This window comes from Leptonychotes weddellii, chromosome 2 (assembly GCF_054177405.1).
Source record: "Leptonychotes weddellii isolate Sample4059 chromosome 2, ASM5417740v2, whole genome shotgun sequence".
NCBI classification, from domain to species: Eukaryota; Metazoa; Chordata; class Mammalia; order Carnivora; family Phocidae; genus Leptonychotes; species Leptonychotes weddellii.
The window spans coordinates 64693485-64712299 of NC_138370.1; the positions used below are offsets into that span (position 1 = coordinate 64693485).

At 40.9% G+C, this 18815-nt stretch overlaps 1 protein-coding gene and 2 non-coding genes across 3 annotated transcripts; all 3 read right to left on the bottom strand.

Annotated features, from left to right (window-relative positions):
• Window positions 1–14314: 14314 nt before the first annotated feature.
• LOC115939254 (small ribosomal subunit protein eS1) lies at window positions 14315–18600 on the bottom strand. The gene is made up of 6 exons (XM_081811784.1): window positions 18469–18600; window positions 17586–17689; window positions 17050–17237; window positions 15554–15762; window positions 14659–14768; window positions 14315–14487 (listed from the first exon to the last, which is right to left on the bottom strand). The coding sequence occupies exons 1-6, from the start codon at window positions 18528–18530 to the stop codon at window positions 14366–14368; spliced, it is 795 nt and encodes a 264-aa protein (XP_081667910.1). The 5' UTR covers window positions 18531–18600; the 3' UTR covers window positions 14315–14365.
• Window positions 14977–15048, bottom strand: LOC115943702 (small nucleolar RNA SNORD73). Its single transcript, XR_004078282.1, has one exon. It is a non-coding gene; the product is annotated as a small nucleolar RNA SNORD73 (small nucleolar RNA).
• LOC115943701 (small nucleolar RNA SNORD73) lies at window positions 16457–16530 on the bottom strand. The gene has a single exon (XR_004078281.1). It is a non-coding gene; the product is annotated as a small nucleolar RNA SNORD73 (small nucleolar RNA).
• Window positions 18601–18815: the final 215 nt, after the last annotated feature.

Consider the following 18815-nt stretch of genomic DNA (forward strand, 5'->3'; position numbering starts at 1 on the left):
TCATTTTCTAACCTTTGCCTTTTTTACTTCACTGTAATTATAGAGGGGAAAAAACACAAAGCCTAAATCAGAACAACAGCACCATCTAGGGGCCTCTCTCGTAATTGCAAGCTCATCCTGTTAAACCACAGAAGAGTCGGCCTCAGACCAGAACTCAACCTGCAGAGGTTAAATGATTTGCCTAAGGTCATACAGGTATGGCAGAGCCTAAAGCAAAACCTAGCTAGCTCTACTGATTCCCAATTGAGTAATTTTCCCATTTGTTGTGCTAAAATGATACATTTCTCTTTAGCAATTAAACAAGTAGATTTGATCTGTTTTATTGTTCTATAAACATAACTTCTCAGGTATAATACATAATTAGAATGAGTTGCAGAATGTGTTGTGATGAGCACTGGGTGTTATACACAACTAACAAATCACTGAACACTGTGTCAAAAGCTAATGATGTACTATACAGTGGCTAACTGAACATACATACATACATAAATACCAGTTTAAAAAAAAAAGAATGAGTTGCAGAGAATAAATTAAAGCCTTAAATTTATTTCTCTTCAAGAACATAAGAGAATTCCTGCTTAGCTTCTTAATTTTATGTAGACAGTTTATATTGATGTTACCTAAAAACTCAAACATGAACTGATCCATTAATGGGGATTCCTTTTAGGCTTAATAGGGAATTTATGAATGCTTGAAACATCAGATCATGAAAAGATGTTTCTGTGAGGCTGGGCTCTTGGCAAGAGCAAAAATTCCTAAACCTAGGTTTTCATACACATGTAGTGCAAAACACTGTTACGGTATTTTGGAGTCTAATAGATTAACTCAGGCACTGTTAAGCTAATAAATTTATATTTCAGAGTCTGGGATACATTCTGGACTTTTTTTTTTTTTTAAAGAAATCTTAATTGTATGTAAGCCATGGATTGTTTCTCTTCAAATACTGTAAATTAGCCAATAACTCATTGAAATATTTTTCAGGAGAAGTAGTGATTCAAATTCCTTTAGAATTTAGAAAGGAAAGGAAGTTTAGAAAGGAAAATTACCTATTTGTTGTCTATCCTCTTTTAACAGAAATCAACTGACAGTCTTAATACCACAATACCCATATTTAGTTCTTCTTTACAATTAAAATAAAAAGGACAGTGACATTTATTTCTTCAGTCATAATTAAGTTTGTTTATTCAATAGCGCCCTGACTCAGAGGACCGCTGAGGCCCACCACAATGTTCTCCCGATCCCAAGTAGCCAACAGCTGAAGAGCAGATTTGTTACTTCCAAAGAGCATCAGAACATGTAACTAACCCTTCAGTTCAGTACTATACCTAAGAAAGCTCTATACAGACATACCTCAGTGATATTGAAGGTTCAGTTCCAGACCACTACAATAAAGTGAATATCGCAGTAAAGCAAGTCAAATGAATATTCTGGTTTCCCAGCACATATAGAAGTTATGTTTACACTATACCATATTCTATTAAATGTGTAATAGCATTACGTTTAAAAAAAAATGTACATACCTTAACTTAAAAATACTTTATTGCTAAAAAATGCTAACCATATCTGAGCTTTCAGCAAGTCATAATCATTTTGCTGGTGGAGGGTCTGGCCCCAATGTTGATGGCTGCTGACTGACCAGGGTGATGGCTGCTGAAGGCTGGGGTGGCTATGGCAATTTCTTAAAATAGGACAACAGTGAAGTTTGCCACATTAATTGACTTTTCCATTCATGAACAATTTCTCTGTAGCATATGATGCTAATTGATAGCATTTTACCCAGAGTAGAACAGCTTTCAAAATTGGAGTCAGTTCTCTCAGACTAAATTTACGGAATATTCTAAATCCTTTGTTGTCATTTCAACAATCTTCACAGTATCCTTACCGGGGTAGATTCCATCTCAAGAACCACTGTCTTGCTCACCCTAAGAAGCAACTCCTCATCTGTTAGTTTTACCATGAGATGGCAGCAATTCAGTCCCACCTTCAGACTCCACTTCTAATTCTGGTTCTCTCATTATTTCCACCACATCTGCAGTGACTTCCTCCACTGAAGTCTTGAAATCCTCAAGGTCATCCTTGAGAATTGGAACCACCTTCTTCTAAACTTCTATTCATGTTGATATCTGACCTCTTCCCATGAATCACGAATGTTCTTAATGGCATCCAGAATGCTGAATCCTTTCAGAACGTTTTCAGTTTACTTTGCCCAGATCCATCACTATCTTTGGCAGCTATAGCCTTATGGAATGTGTTTCTTAATGAGAACACTCAAAAGTTGAAATTATTCCTTGATCCATGGGCCATAGAATGGATGTTGTATTAGCAGACATGAAAACACTGATGTTGTCCATCTCCATCAGAGCTCTTGGGTGACCAAGTGCATTGTCAGTGAGCAGTCATATCGGGAAAGGAAATCTTCTCTGAGCAGTAGGTGTCAACAGTGGGCTTAAAATATTCGGTAAACCATGTTGTAAACAGATGTGCTGTCATCCAGACTTTGTTGTTCCACTGATAAAGCACAGGTAGAGTAGATTACGATAACTCAAAAGGGCTGTAGGATTTGGGAAATGGTAAATGAACATTGGCTTCAACTTTAAAGTCACCAGCTGCCTTTGCCCCCAACAAGGGAGTCAGCCTGTCCTTTGAAATTTTGAAGCCAGGCATTGACTTCTCTCTAGCTATGAAAGTTCTGGATGGTGTTTTCTTCCAATATACAGGTGTTTCATCTACATTGAAAATCTATTGTTCAGTGTAGCCACCTTTATGAATGATCTTAGCTGGATCTTCTGGAGAACTTGCTGCAGCTTCTCCATCAGCACTTGCTGCTTCATCCTGCACTTTGATGTTATGAAGATGGCTTCTTACCTTAACCCTCATGAACCGGCCTTTGCCGGCTCCAGACTTGTCTTCTGCAGCTTCCTTATCTCTCTCAGCCTACATAGAATTAAAGAAGTTAGGGCCTTGCTCTGGATTAGGCTTTGGCTTAAGGGAATGTTATGGCTGGTTTGATCTCCCATCCAGACCACTCCAACTTTTTCCATATCATCAATAAGGCTTTTTCACTTTCTTACCATTCATGTGTTCCCTGGAATAGCACCTTTAATTTCCTTTGAGAACTTTACCTTTGAATTCACAGTTTCGCTAACTTTCATGCAAGAAGCTTGGCTTTTGGCCCATCTCAGCTTTCGACATGCCTTCCTCACTAAACATAATCATTTCTAGCTTTTGACTTAAAGTGAGAGACATGCAACTCTTCCTTTCACTTGAACACTTAGAGGCCATTGTAGGGTTATTGGCCTAATTTCAACATTGTTGGGTCTCAGGGAAACAATATAATAGTAATATCAAAGATCACTGATTATAATTCAGCATTATAAATAAAATAATAATGAAAAAGTTTGAAATATTGCAAGACTTACCAAAATGTGGCACAGAGACACAAAGTGAGCAAATGCTGTTGGAACTGTGGCACCGATGGGCTTGCCCGATGCAGGGTTGCCACAGACCAAATTAATTGTAAAAAACAAAAACAAACAAAAACCACACAGTATCTACATAGTGCAACGAAGTGCAATAAAATGAGCTATGCCTGTACTAAGGAGAGACGGTGTCTTCCCTTAGACGTGAAATGTCAAAGCTATTAAAAAATAAATATACAGTGATGAAAAAATTATCCAATTCATTTATATATATACAGAGCACTGTAGGGGAAGCTGAATACTGGTGAGCAGACAGAGGCCTGCATCTTTGCTGGTCAGAGGGGTCTAGCTGTGCTATGAGAAGGCTTAGTTGTCCACTGCAATGAGACAGTTCGGGGCAAGGTCAGAGAGCAACAAAATATAGGGCGCTAAAGCACCATGCATCCAGAAGACTAGCTGCTAAGTGGGATGCTTGCCCCTATGCAAGTGTGTTAGGCTGTTCCTGCTAGATCGGGCTGGATGGCCGCTACAGCACATTCTATTTGATGGACACAAGGAGGGACTACTTGATAAAGAGAATAAGGGCAAATGATGAGACCCAAGAAACTGAGTACCTCTGGAAAGATGAGAGTCAGAATTACACTCACAAATAGGACTGCCGAGAAGACCCTGCATACTGATGATCCCCACAAAGCCAGTAGCCAAATCACTCAAGCTGGTGTCCCAACTGCACAAAGTAAGATTTTCTTCTTTAGGATTTGGTAATAAGGACCACTGCCATCAGGCCATAGATGGCAGTAATAACCATAACCACTGGAATGTTGGACATTATGATCAGATCTAGCATGATTCCTGGAGGTGATGCCCAAGCCACCATGCAGAGCCATACATGGAGCCAACGTCCTGAATCCCATGGCGGCCAAGAAGCCCATGACAAAGAAGTGTATTCAGGTTTGGTTCCAGACATAAGTAGGTATGAAGGTGTAAGTTCATAACGTGGAAAGCATATCCCAGAATGGGACAGACACTAAAATGCAGCAAGTCTGTGACCTAGCTGGTTAGATCCATTTTTTTTAATTAGAGCATAATTTGCATAAAATGTATAGATATTAAGTATACAATTCTGTGAGTTTTGACAATTCTGTACACTCATAACCATCAATAAACAGAACATTTCCATCACGATAGGAAGTTTCTCATGCCCCTTTCCAGTCATCACATCCTGCTCTCCTCCCCCGCCACCTTCCCCCTGCAGAGGCAATCACTGTTCTGATTTCTATCACCAAAGATTCGTTTTGCCTGTTCTAGAATGTCATAAAAATGAAATAACATAGTATCTAGTCTTCTGGCTTCTTTGCTCAACATATTTTTGAGAGTCATCCATGTTTTGTATAATACAACTTGTTCCCTTTTATTTCTCAGTAATATTTCATCATATGCATACATCACAATTTATCCTATTGATTTTTTTTCTAGTTTTCAGCTATTATGAATAAAGCTGGTATGTACATCCCCCACCCCCCAGCCTTATCATTGACTAGTAGTAGTAACATTTTGAAGTCTTTTTGTACACATAGGATTTTGTTTCTCTTGGATAAATATCTAGGAGTAAAATTCTTAAGGGGTGAAATAGATATATATTTAATTTTATTAAAAAGCTGCCTGTTTGGGGCACCTGGGTGGCTCAGTTTAAGGTTAAGTGGCCGACTCTTGATTTTGGCTCAGGTCATGATCTCAGGGCCCTAGGATCGAGCCCTGCATCAGGCTCCCAGCTCAGTGGGGAGTCTGAGAGTCTCCCTCTGCCACTCCCTCCACTCACGCTCGCTCACACACTCGTTCTCTCTAAAATAAATCTTTAAAAAAAATTGGCTGTCTGTTTTCCAAAGTGTTGTACCATTTTACATTCCATTAGTGATATTTGAGAGTTTCAGTTACTCCAATCCTTACCAGCACATTTGGTTTGTTCTTTTTTTTTTTTTAAGATTTTATTTATTTTGAGAGAAAGAGCAAGAAAGAGAGCCCAAGCAGGGGGGAAGGGCAGAGGGAGAGGGAGAAGCAGACACCCCACTGAGCAGGGAGCCTAACATAGGGCTCCATCTCAGGACCCCGGGATCATGACCTGAGCCAAAGGCAGACACTTAACCAACTGAGCCACTCAGGCACCCCCAGCATTTGGTTTTAAACAGTCTAATGGTATTGTCAGTTTCTGCCTCTATAGTGAATTATATTTTCTTTTGAACAAAACAATTACAGTTCTGCAAACAAAGAGCTAATGACACCTGCAATAATTTAACCTTGACTTCCTGAATGGTCTTAGCAATTGGAAGTTCACTACCCTTGCTTTCACACTTGCATTGCCTATCACAGTATTATATCCAACAGAGGATTAATCACCAATTAAATTGGTGTGACTGGATATTTAATACTATTAAAGAATTACTGAAATTTAGAAGTGTGTTAATAGGATTGTGGTTATGTTTTTAAGGAATTGTTTTAGAGATACATGCTGAAATACTTACTTTTAATATCTGAAATTTGCTTCAAAATAACAGAAAGCGTCAAGACTGTGTAGTGTTTGACATTTTACCCAACTTATAAGCTGAGAAGTTAGCCTGTCACAGTTTCATGGATGCTGGCAAAAGACATGAGACTCCTGGGTCAGAAATAAAAGGATTTTACTACTCATAGCAAACCAATAGCCGAAGCCTCATGTTCATTTGTTCAGTTTCCCATGCCCTTCAAATCCCACAGAGGTAATGCAAAGGGCCCATATAATGGGTTGCATTACAAAAGAGGAACACTAAGATTTAGCACTTGTGTAGTAAGTGGAAGCAAGCCTGCTCTTTTTCCAGGGGGAGACATTACATCATCCCTCAAGATTGCTCACAAGGATGCAAACACAGACTTGAGAAATGGCCCAGGTGAAGAGCAGGCAGAGAAGTGTATTCTTGGCATACTCAACGAGAACATGCAGGGATACTTGGGCTCTATAGCAGATTGCTTCTCACAATTCACTCCTCAGTGTGACACGTTCTTAGCCAAATCCGAATTTTTACACGAATATGCTCCTCCATCAACCACTCTGATTAATCAACAGAGGTTAGAATCTCACAGCACTTTTAACTTAAGACTGTCATCATTTAGACTTGAAGCAACAGATGAAGCCAACATGTGGTACTGACCTCATTCTCTCCAGGGTACCACACTTAGCCAACTGTGAATAAGCCCAAGAGGGTAGCAGTAGCTCTTATTTGAGGCAGCCATGATGTATTCTAAGGCCAGGCCATTATTCATTATGAACAGTGCAAGTGAGTGTCAGCTAATCTGCTAATCTTTGGTGTCATTGTCAATCATTAGGAGGGCAATAGATGGACAAAAAACCAACCCCTATCCCCAGTGGAGAGCCATCTCATGACCCATTTTTTTTCCCATCCAAAAATATAACCAAAAGGGCAAAGGTCACTTCAGAATTTGTTGTCAGACCTGATTGGATTATCATCACATTGGTTTGATTGAGTCACATGGACAGTGTCACCAAATAGTTGCAGCTCCAGTTGCCATTTTTGGCATTACCCAAAGCCACTCAGACATCAAAAGCATGTGATCAGCCAGATTGAATCAAGGTTGTGTTGATCTGCCAATGTGTACACATTTGCATTTGGGAGCTGCGGTTGATGGCCTCAGGCATAGCAGAATAGTTCAGGACCAACCATGTCTATATGAGTTTTCTTGTTTTCTTGGCACATGGACACAGATGAGAAACCCAGTAGCAGGTCAGACTGTTAGCTGCAACTGCCACATAATTGAGGTAGCAGTTTTGGATTAAGTTTAGCTGTTCTCAACTGGGAGCAATTTTTTTCTCCCTGGAGACATTTGGCAATGTCCAAAGACCTTTTTGTCACAACTGGGGGAAAGGTGCTACTGGCATCTAGTGGGTAGACGCCAGTGATACTGCTAAACAGCCCACAGTGCACAAAACAGCCCCTCACAACATTGAATTATCTGGCCTAAAATATTAATAGTGCCAAGACTGGGAATGATCTAGGTAACAAAGAGTACATTAACTGCTGCCCTGCCCGCCCTCTTAGGACCTCAGGTGTTCTCTCCTCTGATGCCAGGGGAGATATTTATAATTTCATCTTTTCTCCAGTCATCCCCACTTTGACCCAGACCTTTTGTCCTGATTATCACCCAGGAGGCAGCCGAGAGATGATTCTTTTCTGGGGATTGCCATATTCTGTGACCCCCAACTACCTTACTCAGGTATGTAGAACCAGGAGGAAGTGAGGGTGGTAGAATCAGAAACTTGTTCTCAATGCCCAGCAATGCTAGATATCTGTGGGTGGCAGAAAGGCATGAAATATCCTTCAGATACTCGGCTAAGTGGCCTTTGTAACAAAAAGTGCCCCAACGTCAGATTGTAAGTGGTCTGGAAAACTAAGAACATGGCACATATGGTATTAGTTTCAAGGGCTATAGGTGTGTAGTTGACCAGACTGGAACAGCAACATCATAACCTAAAAATTCATCAGCGGTGCTGAGGCATCATCAATTACCCTGAGTGGTGGCAATGTAGTCCAGTGGAGTCCGTCTGTCAGTAGTCAGTCTGCCTTCATTCACCTTGGGACACATGGGCCAACTTTTGGTAGAGTCACACGTCTGGCATGCATGAGAAAGAGTTCTTTACTCTGTGCACAGCCCTTAATGGTGAACGTGTTGCCATGTGTGGGGGCAGTCTGGGCAGTGCGGGCTTGATCGATAGTTTGATTCTACTAGGTCGTGTCAATCTGGGTGGTGTGGGCTTGATCGGTAGCTTGATTCTACTAGGTCATGTCAGAGCTGGCCTTTACCAGATGGTCCAATCAATAGCCACAATTTGTTCCCACAATTTACAGCCCTAAAAAAGGGATGTTTTTAATCTGCCTGAATAGTCTTTCAGGTGGCACACCAGATGGCTAGGCCATGGGCAAGGAGTCAGCAAAGGGGACTGTTCATCAAGGGAAGTACTGGCAGATCTATGAGAACCGCCTTGAATTCAGCTCACTGAGCAGTGACCACAGTCACTTTAGTTTTGCATAGCATAATGAGTACCATCAGCTTTCAACTTAGCTGAGCCACCGGTGATTCAGATTGTGTATTTAGGGGATCTCTTCGAAGTGAGGGCCCCCATGAGCCAGCAGCTGTACTTTCAGGCAATGGGGTGGGAGACATGGTTTCCCAAGAGTAACTGTCACCACTTCATGAAAAATGAAGATGCTAAAGCTGCTCCAATTTTTACTTGACCAGGAAGGCCCATTTACTGAAACATGCTGTCTCCAATACCCAAAGCATCTAAGGAGTTGGGCCTCCTTTTGTGGCAGGTCAAAGAGAGTTCTCCTGATTACTAAAGGGATTAAACATTCTAAACCCACCCACAGTCCCACGAAACTAGTTGGTGAGCAGGCCAACTAGTTTTACTGGAGGTTATCAAACACCCCTGTTGGAAGGGTGATAGAAACCAGTCAAAGCCTATGAGATTAAAGGTTCTGACTTGCCAACTAATAGGACATCTATATAGTGAAAATACTGGACATCAAAGGGTAGAGGCCCTTGTGTTAAATCCTGGCCCACCCACTGGTGGCGAATGGCAGGGGAGTTTGTCCTATTAACACTTTCCTAAAAGTAGCAGTGCCCTGGATGGGATAATCTTTGAAACTTTATAGCACAAGCATGTACACATCAATCTCAGGCTTAGCAGCAGAATATACAGTAGTACGCTGGACTGACCCAGAGGTGTGCACACATGCACACATTTATTCCGAAAGTATAATTTTTCTCCATTGCAAGTTTTGCACAAACCCTATCAGTTAACTTGAATGCTTTATTTCCTTATTTATAGCAGGTTGTAAGATTTTTCTGTAAAGGACCAAGGGGCACAATTAAGGATACTATGTAGGCCTAATGAGCAGAAAATCTCCACAACATTTTTATTAAGTTGAAACTAACAGTTGTAATTTTTTTTTAAATAATAGAAGTCTTTCTTTTGGGGTTGGTGACATTTCCCTTAGTGTTCAAGTCCGCAATCTCCATCATCAACTGCAAGTGTTCACCTATTAATGCTGATTTCTAATGAGATTTTATGTATTGCGTCTTTGAAGGGGTCTTCTCAGGTAGGTGATACGAAACATTGCATTCTTACTGTGTCGCTACAGTGTGCATTGTGCTGCCCCTTAGTGTGGAGTGATGAGTGTGCCGAAGATGGCCTGTCAAAACTACCCAACTCTGCCGCTGCAGGGCCAGAGGCAGCAACTGATAGTACCTAAAGCTGAATGTGGAGCTGTGTTCCAAACTTTGTGTATACGGAGATTTGAATTTCATATAATTTTCACATATGATGAATTTTTTTTTTCACCCATATGAAAATGGAAAAACCACTCTTAGCTTGCAGGCCATCGAAAAACAGACACTGGCCAGATTTAGCTCATGGGCAGTAATTAGCTGACACATCCTACAAAAATACAACCCAAGGAGTTTATCACATGGATAGTTAGGGACTGCAACAGCTGCCAGGAAATCACAGGCAAGGAGTCCCCAATAAAGGAAACCAAATCAAGGGAACAGAACAAATGCTAAAAACCTTAATTTATGAAAACTCCGCCTCAGAAAAAGAATTGAAATTACATTCTCAGAGTATATTTCATACCTGACACTATTCCATCAGAACAACTACCAAGATATATTTTATAAACTCACTGGATTAAAAAAAAAATTCTTTGGGCTTCTAGCCAAAACAGAAAGTAACTTATTTATAAGGGAAAGAAAATTAGAAAAATTATCATCAGACCTTCATTAGCAATGTTTTATGCCAGAGAAAATGCAGTAGCATATTTAAAATGCTCAAAGAAAAAGCCAGGGATGTTCTATCCAATAAAAGTGACTTTCAGATATAAAGCACACTGACAAACTGTACTAAACATGCAAGAATTCAGAAAATAATGCCACGAGAACTTCCTGAGGAATTGACCAGAGAACAAGCTTCAAACAAATTTAACTACAGAGCTATTTTTTTTTTTTAAAGATTTTATTTATTTGAGAGAGAGAATGAGATAGAGAGAGCATGAGAGGGGGAGGGTCAGAGGGAGAAGCAGACTCCCCGCTGAGCAGGGAGCCCGATGTGGGACTCGATCCCGGAACTCCAGGATCATGACCTGAGCCGAAGGCAGTCGCTTAACCAACTGAGCCATCCAGGCGCCCTAACTACAGAGCTATTAATGCAAGGACTGAAGTGGGCATTAAGGACCTATATACTTGTAGCAATGAGACTACTACATAGGCCTAAAAGGGAGAATAATGGCAGTGTGCTCAAGCAATGTTAACAGTACAACTATAAAAATTTAGTGGGCCAGGGCACCTGGGTAGCTCTGTCAGTTTAAGTGTTCAACTCTTGGTTCTGGCTCAGGTCATGAACTCACAGTGGTGAGATTGAGCCCCTTGAATCCTGTGTCTAGCTTGAGTTCAGTGCTTGAGTCGGCTTTAGATTCTCTCCCTCCTCCTCTGCCCCTCTCCCCATTCGCACACGTGTATTCTCTGCCTCTCTAAAAATAAAATCTTAAAAATTAGTGGGCCATGTCACATTTTTAAAACACTGTCCAATAATTATGTTGGTGATGGTTAGACTACTGTGCATACAATGTGGGATGAATAATGATGGCATATTCTGTCGTACCATTGTGACACTGAGAATGTCCATGTCTTTTCCAGCTTTTAGAGGCCACCCACTTCCCTTGGCCCATGGCCTTCTTTCTCCATCAGTTAGTAACATCAATCAGAACCCTCACATTGCATTATCCCAATCTCTTCTGCCTCATTTTTCCAGTTAAAAACCTGTGTAGTTACATAACGTGCACCCAAATTATCTAGGATACTCTCCCAAGTACCTCTTTTTGCACATTAGTACACACTTTCTAATACCAATCAACTGTACACATTCAAGAAGCAAAAGCCACTTAAAAAAAAGCAAAAGTCAGTTTCAGATCAACTGTTAGTTTTGCTGCCTAATCCAATCATGCCTGAACACAAAGGTCTTGTTTTTGAAGATTCCCGCATCCCTGGTTACAACAGTTGTTTTCCAATGAAAGACCAAAGTAAAACTGTTTCAATTAGTCAAGTAGAGAAAAGCCACATGTGAATACTTAGGATCTATGTGTTAAGTTTCTAAGATACTTAAATGGGAAACAGGGAACATAATTACCCTTTACAGTATTTCCCACTGGTTGGAAGTTACCCACCTTCAAGTTGGCCTAAAAGATAACTTGATTAAACCCGTCATCAGACAGGCTGAACCATTTAAAAAATTCAATCACATATTCTTTCTGGAACCATTTTCAAATGAACACTTGTAAGATAAAACAGATAAGCCAAGCTCTATACAGACGTAGCAAATTGGAGCTTGACTATTGATTATTATCACTAAATAATGTCCAACACCCAAGATAAAAACCGTTTAATTCCAGGACCCTACCCTCAGTGACCCTTTGTTAGACCCCACTTCTGTCCGCCCTGGAAAGGAAGCCCCTGTCATTTGAGATCCAAATGTACAACTAATGTTTTTTACCGAAAACATTTGCTTCTTCACTATGGGGTATTAACAGGGAATACCATTCATTCCTTTATTCAACATTGAACTTCTAGGCACTGGAGGTATAGTGGTGAACAAGACCAAAAAACAATCCTCATGGAATATTCTCGTAGACACAAGTAAAAACTACAGAAAAAAGTAACAGGGGAAATTGGGAATGCCAAATAGGGCACAATTTTTAATAGGCCACGCCTATCATTGGGGTTTACTGAGAGGTAAAGGAGCAAGCTCTGTGGCACGTAAAGGAAGAGTGTTCCACGCATAGGGAAAACAAGTGCCAAAGCCAAGGTAAGAATGTACCTAGCCAGCCCATCCAGGAATAGTGAGGGCAGCCTGGCTAGAAATGTTAGGGGAATGGTAATAAGAGGTCAGGGGCAAGATCAGTTTGGGCCTTGAGTGAACAGACCATCTAAAATTCCTTATGAGGGGACCTAGGGAGGCCAGGTAAGTAGTAACAATCCAGGTAGTCATGATGGCAAAAGTGATCACAATGGAGTTGGTTAGAAATGGTGAGATTCCAGATATATTTTGAATAAACTGATTATCAAGGATGACCAGAAGATTTTGGCCTAAAACATAAGGGTGGGTTAAACTGTTAGGATCCAGAATACCATTTTAGACCTGTCAAATGTGAAATGCCTATTTTATATCCAAGTAAAGAGGATAGACAAACCTATAGTTCAAAGGTACAGGCTAGAAATAAAAAATCTGCATGTCAGCTTAATATATTAAATAAGAGTATCTAGGGAGAGTATTGATAAATGTCCAAGGACTAAGCCCTAAGCCTCTCCAACACTAAAGTCTGAGATGAACTAGTAAAGAGTGGCTACTGACATGGGAGGAAATCTTTAAGATTCCAGAAGAAAATCAACTGTCGGGGCGCCTGGGTGGCTCAGATGGTTAAGCGTCTGCCTTCGGCTCAGGTCATGATCCCAGTGTCTGGGATCGAGCCCCGCCATCGGGCTCCTGGCTCAGCGGGGAGCCTGTTTCTCCCTCTCCCCCTGCTCATGCTCTGTGTCTCAAATGAATAAAATCTTAAAAAAAAAAACTGTCACATGTCACTAGAGGCATATAAAATATAGGTCATAAATAGACCATTTAGACTTAGCAAGCAACAAAGTTACTGGCAACCTTCACAGCAACAGCTTGTGGGAAGGTGTCTAATTGCATAATTTAAAAGTAAAATTAGGTACAAAGAAAATGGATTACTCAAACATCAAACAAAAAACTGCTCATTGTCCAAGAAAAAAGTTACCTTTTTTGAGTTTTGCTATATAAGGGGTTTGAGAGTAGGGTGTTACCTGGAAGGGTATATTTGTTTGTATGCTCATGGTTCCGGGTATATGTTTGTATGCTCATGGAAGGGACTGGTTGAATATCAATAAAGGTGAAAACTTCTAGAGCCATGAGCTTGATTAGGCAAGGAGGGCAAAAATACCAATATATGTGGGAATTTAAGTTCTCTTCTCTCATCTACGTTAAATTTTTTATGATTTTAAGGTCATCAGCTGATCAAAAATGAGAAAGTTGGAAGTGAGAAGGACTACAGAACAGAATGGGTGAATGACTAGAGGAAATACTGGCTAGTGGGCGGCATCAAATACCCACTTATTGACAGGTGATCAATAACCAATTTCTCTAGCCAAGTTCAACTTCACAGTACTGGTGCACAGTGTGGCATTTTGCTGCTAGAGGGAAAAAACCCAAAACTCTTAAGTCAACAGGCTCTTCCCATTATTCTATCAATCTAGCACAGTGGTTTTTCAAGTCTGGTCCCTGGCCATCACCATCACCTGGAAACTGTTAAAACGCAAGTTTCCAAAAAAAAGCAAGTTTTCAGGTCTCACCCTACAACTACTGAATCAGAAACTCTGGGGGCAGAGCCCTGCCATATTTCAACAAGCCTTCCAAATGGTTCAAGAACCATTTAAGGGATACCTGGGTGGCTCAATCAGTTATCTATCTTCCTTTGGCTCAGGTCACATTGGGCTCTTTGCTCAGCTGATAGCCTGCTTCTCCCTCTGCTGCTCCCCCTGCCTGTATTCTATCTCTCTGTCAAATAAATAAAACCTTAAAAAAAAAAAAAAGATTTCCTTTTATTAACCCTCTATACTTCCAGATCACTACAGCTTAAAATGGATCCCTACCCTTTTGCAGCTATTCAGTAACACAGAGCAATGGATAAAATCCATACAACAGTCTGGAAAAGTTCACATCACCATCAGTTCAGAATATCTGATTCACCAAGCCTACATTATTTAAAAAGAATTATCAGAAATTAAACATCACAAATATGATTTTTTATTTGTCACCATTAAATGTCTGACTTTTAAACAGATTCTTGGACTGGTGGCTCATATCCATCAGCTCGTTCAACTTTAGCACCGGTCTCATCCCCAGTAGCTTTTCCAGAACTACTACCTTCACCATGAAGCTCCATGAGCTTTCCCACTAAAAGAAAGAAAGAAAATGTTATAGCACCCCATTATCTTACAACAATGGTCTTCAATTCTATATAGGCATGACAGAAAAAAAAAGCCATCATTTGGACTCAAAAAACCAAGACACCAATGTATCTGGCCACACATTTTTCTCTCAGGAATCCTATTATTTTTCACTTACATTCAAACTTGGGCTTCTTCAGCATTTTTACTTTTCTAACGAACACATCATGGAGTGGATAAATAGACTGACAGGCCTTTTCTATATCTTTTCCGATGCTGTCTGGAATCCTGCAAACCAGTAAAGATAGAAAAGGATAAATTTATATATATTAATACCCACTTCATTTAATCCACTCAAATCCTCATGTAAGACAGTCTATTATTACCCCTTTACAGGTGGAGGTTAAATGATCCGAATTATACAGCTAGTTAGTAGGAAAGTTAGCATTTGACCTTTCTCCCTTTTCTATTCCACCCTCTTAGGCAACTGCGTGGGAACATCAGAAAAATGTTAACAGTGTTATCAGTGGACATTATCTGGGACCGAAACATCTTGCCATCATCTATTCCCATACATTATTGACTATGGAAACAAGTTTTGCCTAGTCAGTATATTTTCTAATTAAGACAAAAGCATTTCCTATACTTCAAGTCTCACTATCCACCATGAGATTGCTTCATTCAAATAAGGATAAAGAAACCAAATCACATTTACTGAGCACTTAACATGTTTTCATTTTAAGGAACATAGCCCGACAATTTCACAGACAGGATTTTTTATTATTTTTTTTTTTTGACAGAGAGAGACAGTGAGAGAGGAAACACAAGCAAGGGGAGTGGGAGAGGGAGAAGCAGACTTCCTGTGGAGCAGGGAGCCTGATGGGGGTCTTGATCCCAGGACTCCAGGACCATGACCCGAGCCGAAGGCAGACGCTCAACGACTGAGCCACCCAGGCACCCCACAGACAGGATTTAAATACAGGTCTGACTCCACCTTGTTTCATATACTTTCCTTCATCTGAGGGATAATCAGAGATTCAGGGTTATGTGGTATGAGGAAAAGAAACACTTACAATTTATTGACCACTTCTTTCAAGTCATTTGTTTGCACCTCTCGGGTCATGATTTCCATCATCTTTTTCCGAATTTGACGGACCTGTTGGTGCTGAGCATAAGAGGTCTTCCGAATCTGATTATTGCGTTTTTTAGTAAAACCAACACAAAATAGACGAAGCAAATAACCATCGGTAGTCTTGACATCAACATGAGCTTCAATCATGGTCTAGTGAAAAAAGATATTGTCAGATGTACCAGGTTTTAATGTTATCAACTTATAGCCCTCAAATTCTAATATAAAAACACTAGAAAAATCAAGTACTCATCATACAATATAAAATAACAGAAACTACAAGCCTAAAGAATTAACTTCCTTGAAGTGAACTTACCCAGTTACTCCAAATCTTACTATCCTTCATTAACTAATAAATACCAAATCCTCTCAACTCTCCTCCCTAGGTAACACCTCTATCCCCATCTCAACAGCACCCAGCCCCCCAAATCTTTTACGTGCCAGCCTTTAACAGCCTACCCTTCCCACGAACCAACTGTACACCGCTGCATAAGAAAACCAGTTCTAAGAGACTCCAGTCTACACTTACTCCTTTTTAAAAAATGTGTCTGAATATACTGCTATAACACTAAATGCATATTTTTTAAATGTTCTTCATGATCCAAACTAAAGCCTGATGACGATTAAATATTCAATTTCACAGCTAAAATGTAATAAGAAATCCACTCACTACTGATATTTTTGCCTCAAGTTAAAAAACGAATATTACCTTAGGTAGCAACAAAAACTGAAATACCTCCGTTGCATTTTGTAAATTGTGTACTTTAGTTTATAAATGAGTAATACACTTAGAGCAAAAGGACCTTAGAATTCTATTTCCAGAAATTCAACCATAAAATCTTCTGGGAATGTCAGAAATAAATGTTAACGGTATAATCAGAATGTATCATTTGGGACCGAAACATTTTGTCATCATTCATTCCCGTATACAAAACATCCCCAAACTGAAAGGTTAGCCAGACACATCTGACCAATGTAATTATTTCCTGTAATAACAATGCTTTCTAAATGCTTTGTGTCAAGTGCTGTGCTCAAGCATGTTTAATGGCTCTTTTATCTTCATAACTCCAAGAAGTGATAGTCTTACCTACCTACCATTTTAGATAAAGGAATCAAAGCTTAACAAGCTTTATGTCACAACTGGGAAATGGAGCAAGGATTCCAACCTCACACCGGAGGCTCTGCCACTCTTAGCAACTCTGATAACCCACTTTTAATACAAGTAAATAATAAATCTTGAACTCCACTTAAATAAGAGGATGGCTTGCTCACTGCTTTACTCAAGTTCAAGAGTGCCAATCCCAGAGTCAGCACTCAATAAAAGCTAGAAAACATCAAGGATTTGAAATGAAATCTACATATGCTCCTCCTTTTCATAACAGGGCATCCTTGGCTATGCACGCCAAAGCACCATGCACACTAAGGAACTTTTGTTCTCACCTGCCATTTTTTGACCATGGAGCACATTTTGTCACGGGTAAGATCCATGCCATGGAAATTAGTCAGGCAGTTTTTGCCCTGAACATCCTCAGTAATTAGCTTGAATTTTCTAAACGCAACTTCATCATTCTGCAAATCAGCAAGGCTCACTTCAAAAACACGACCCTTGAGGCCATCAGATGCGATTTCTATAAAACAAGAAATTGTCTTATTAACATTAGGAACCACATAAAGTCAAGCCAACAAAGAACATTCATGCATAAAGTTGAACTTAGAAAGTTAATTGTATATAAAGATCCTAGCTTTTGTGAACCAAATCCACGTGGACACCAATGACTTACTGACAATTCTCACTAGAAACTCAAAAGTACCTAGGCACATTTTCTTAGTAATTCTAAAAGCACCACCTTTCTTCTACAAGTGTTGTACGAAACAAGCACCACCGTGGCCAAAGCTGCAACCAAGAGCTATTTCCTTAATTCTCCCACCAGTAGACCTTAATTTAAAAAAATGCAAAACAAGAATAAAATACTCACTGGTTCCTTGAGTTCTTGTGACTAATGTTTTTCCAATATTTCTTATATTGAACATAGCTGGTGCTTTCACATCATACCAATCTTTCTTAGAAAATGGATCAACCCTGTATTTTAAAAACATTTAAGTTTTATCGCAAATCACGTAATTCTCACTGAATTTTTAAAACTTTCCTGACTCTAATGGTTTTAAATGACTAACTGGCATGTAAGCAACTGGGGTGTAAGAACCTACTCCTCTCAGTGAGGTGAGGGGCGCATACTGCAAACCTAGCTCTTCCCCACGATGTCTGCTTCACTATACACAAACCGGACACTTTGAAACAGTTTACCACAAACGTACACACTCCCCACCCCATCGGTTCTTCGGCTACACAAGCAGCATTGCCTCCAAATAACATGCACGTCTCTTGAACTTTACTGGTACGTGAAGACACGTACTGGTAACCCCGGCTCTTCAGGGATTCACACGAGCTCATTAGAACGCCAAAGGTCCCACCTGGGCCAAAGAGAGGAAGGGGTGCAGGGTCCCGGGTGAACAAGAGTGACTTCCTCAACTCCAGCTCTCGGGAGCAGTACCCTCTATTACCCGTGGAATTTACAAGGCCAGGAAGCCCACAATACGGAACACACCATCTACGAATAGCGTCGGCAATTTAGCTCAAAAGGGGGGGGCGAACAAGGCCAGAAGGCCAAAGGCAAGAAGCCGGCCCGTGGCGATGCAGCACCCGTACCCGCCAGGCCGCCGTTCTGGGTTTACCAACCCTGCACGGCCCTCGCAATCCAACTGACATCCTCACCATCCGGCCCACACCGCCATCCAGAACCCACCCGCCGAGCCCAGCATGACCCCAAAAAGCTGGGGGCCAGGACAGAATCCACTTACACTTTCTTCTTGGCTCCCTTTTTGCCGCCTTTCGTAAGGCGCTTGTTTTTGCCGACCGCCATAGCGCTGCTCAGAGAGCCAAAAGGGCGGAAGTTAAACTCACGCGAGAACTTAGGCGTACTGGGCGAGGCGGGCCATCTACGTGACCTTCGATCTTGCGTTTTTCCGGCCTCAAGAATATCGCGACAACAGAAAGAGGAACTCCGATTGTAGCTGCGACAGCGCCCTCACGTGTGTGGAGACTGCGCAGCACGCCATAGGCGGCTCTCCAGGACGCGGTGCTCGGGAGGGGCGGGCGCTGGCGAGGGCGGCCTGACGAGCGAGCCCGTAGTTGCAGTTGGTTTCCG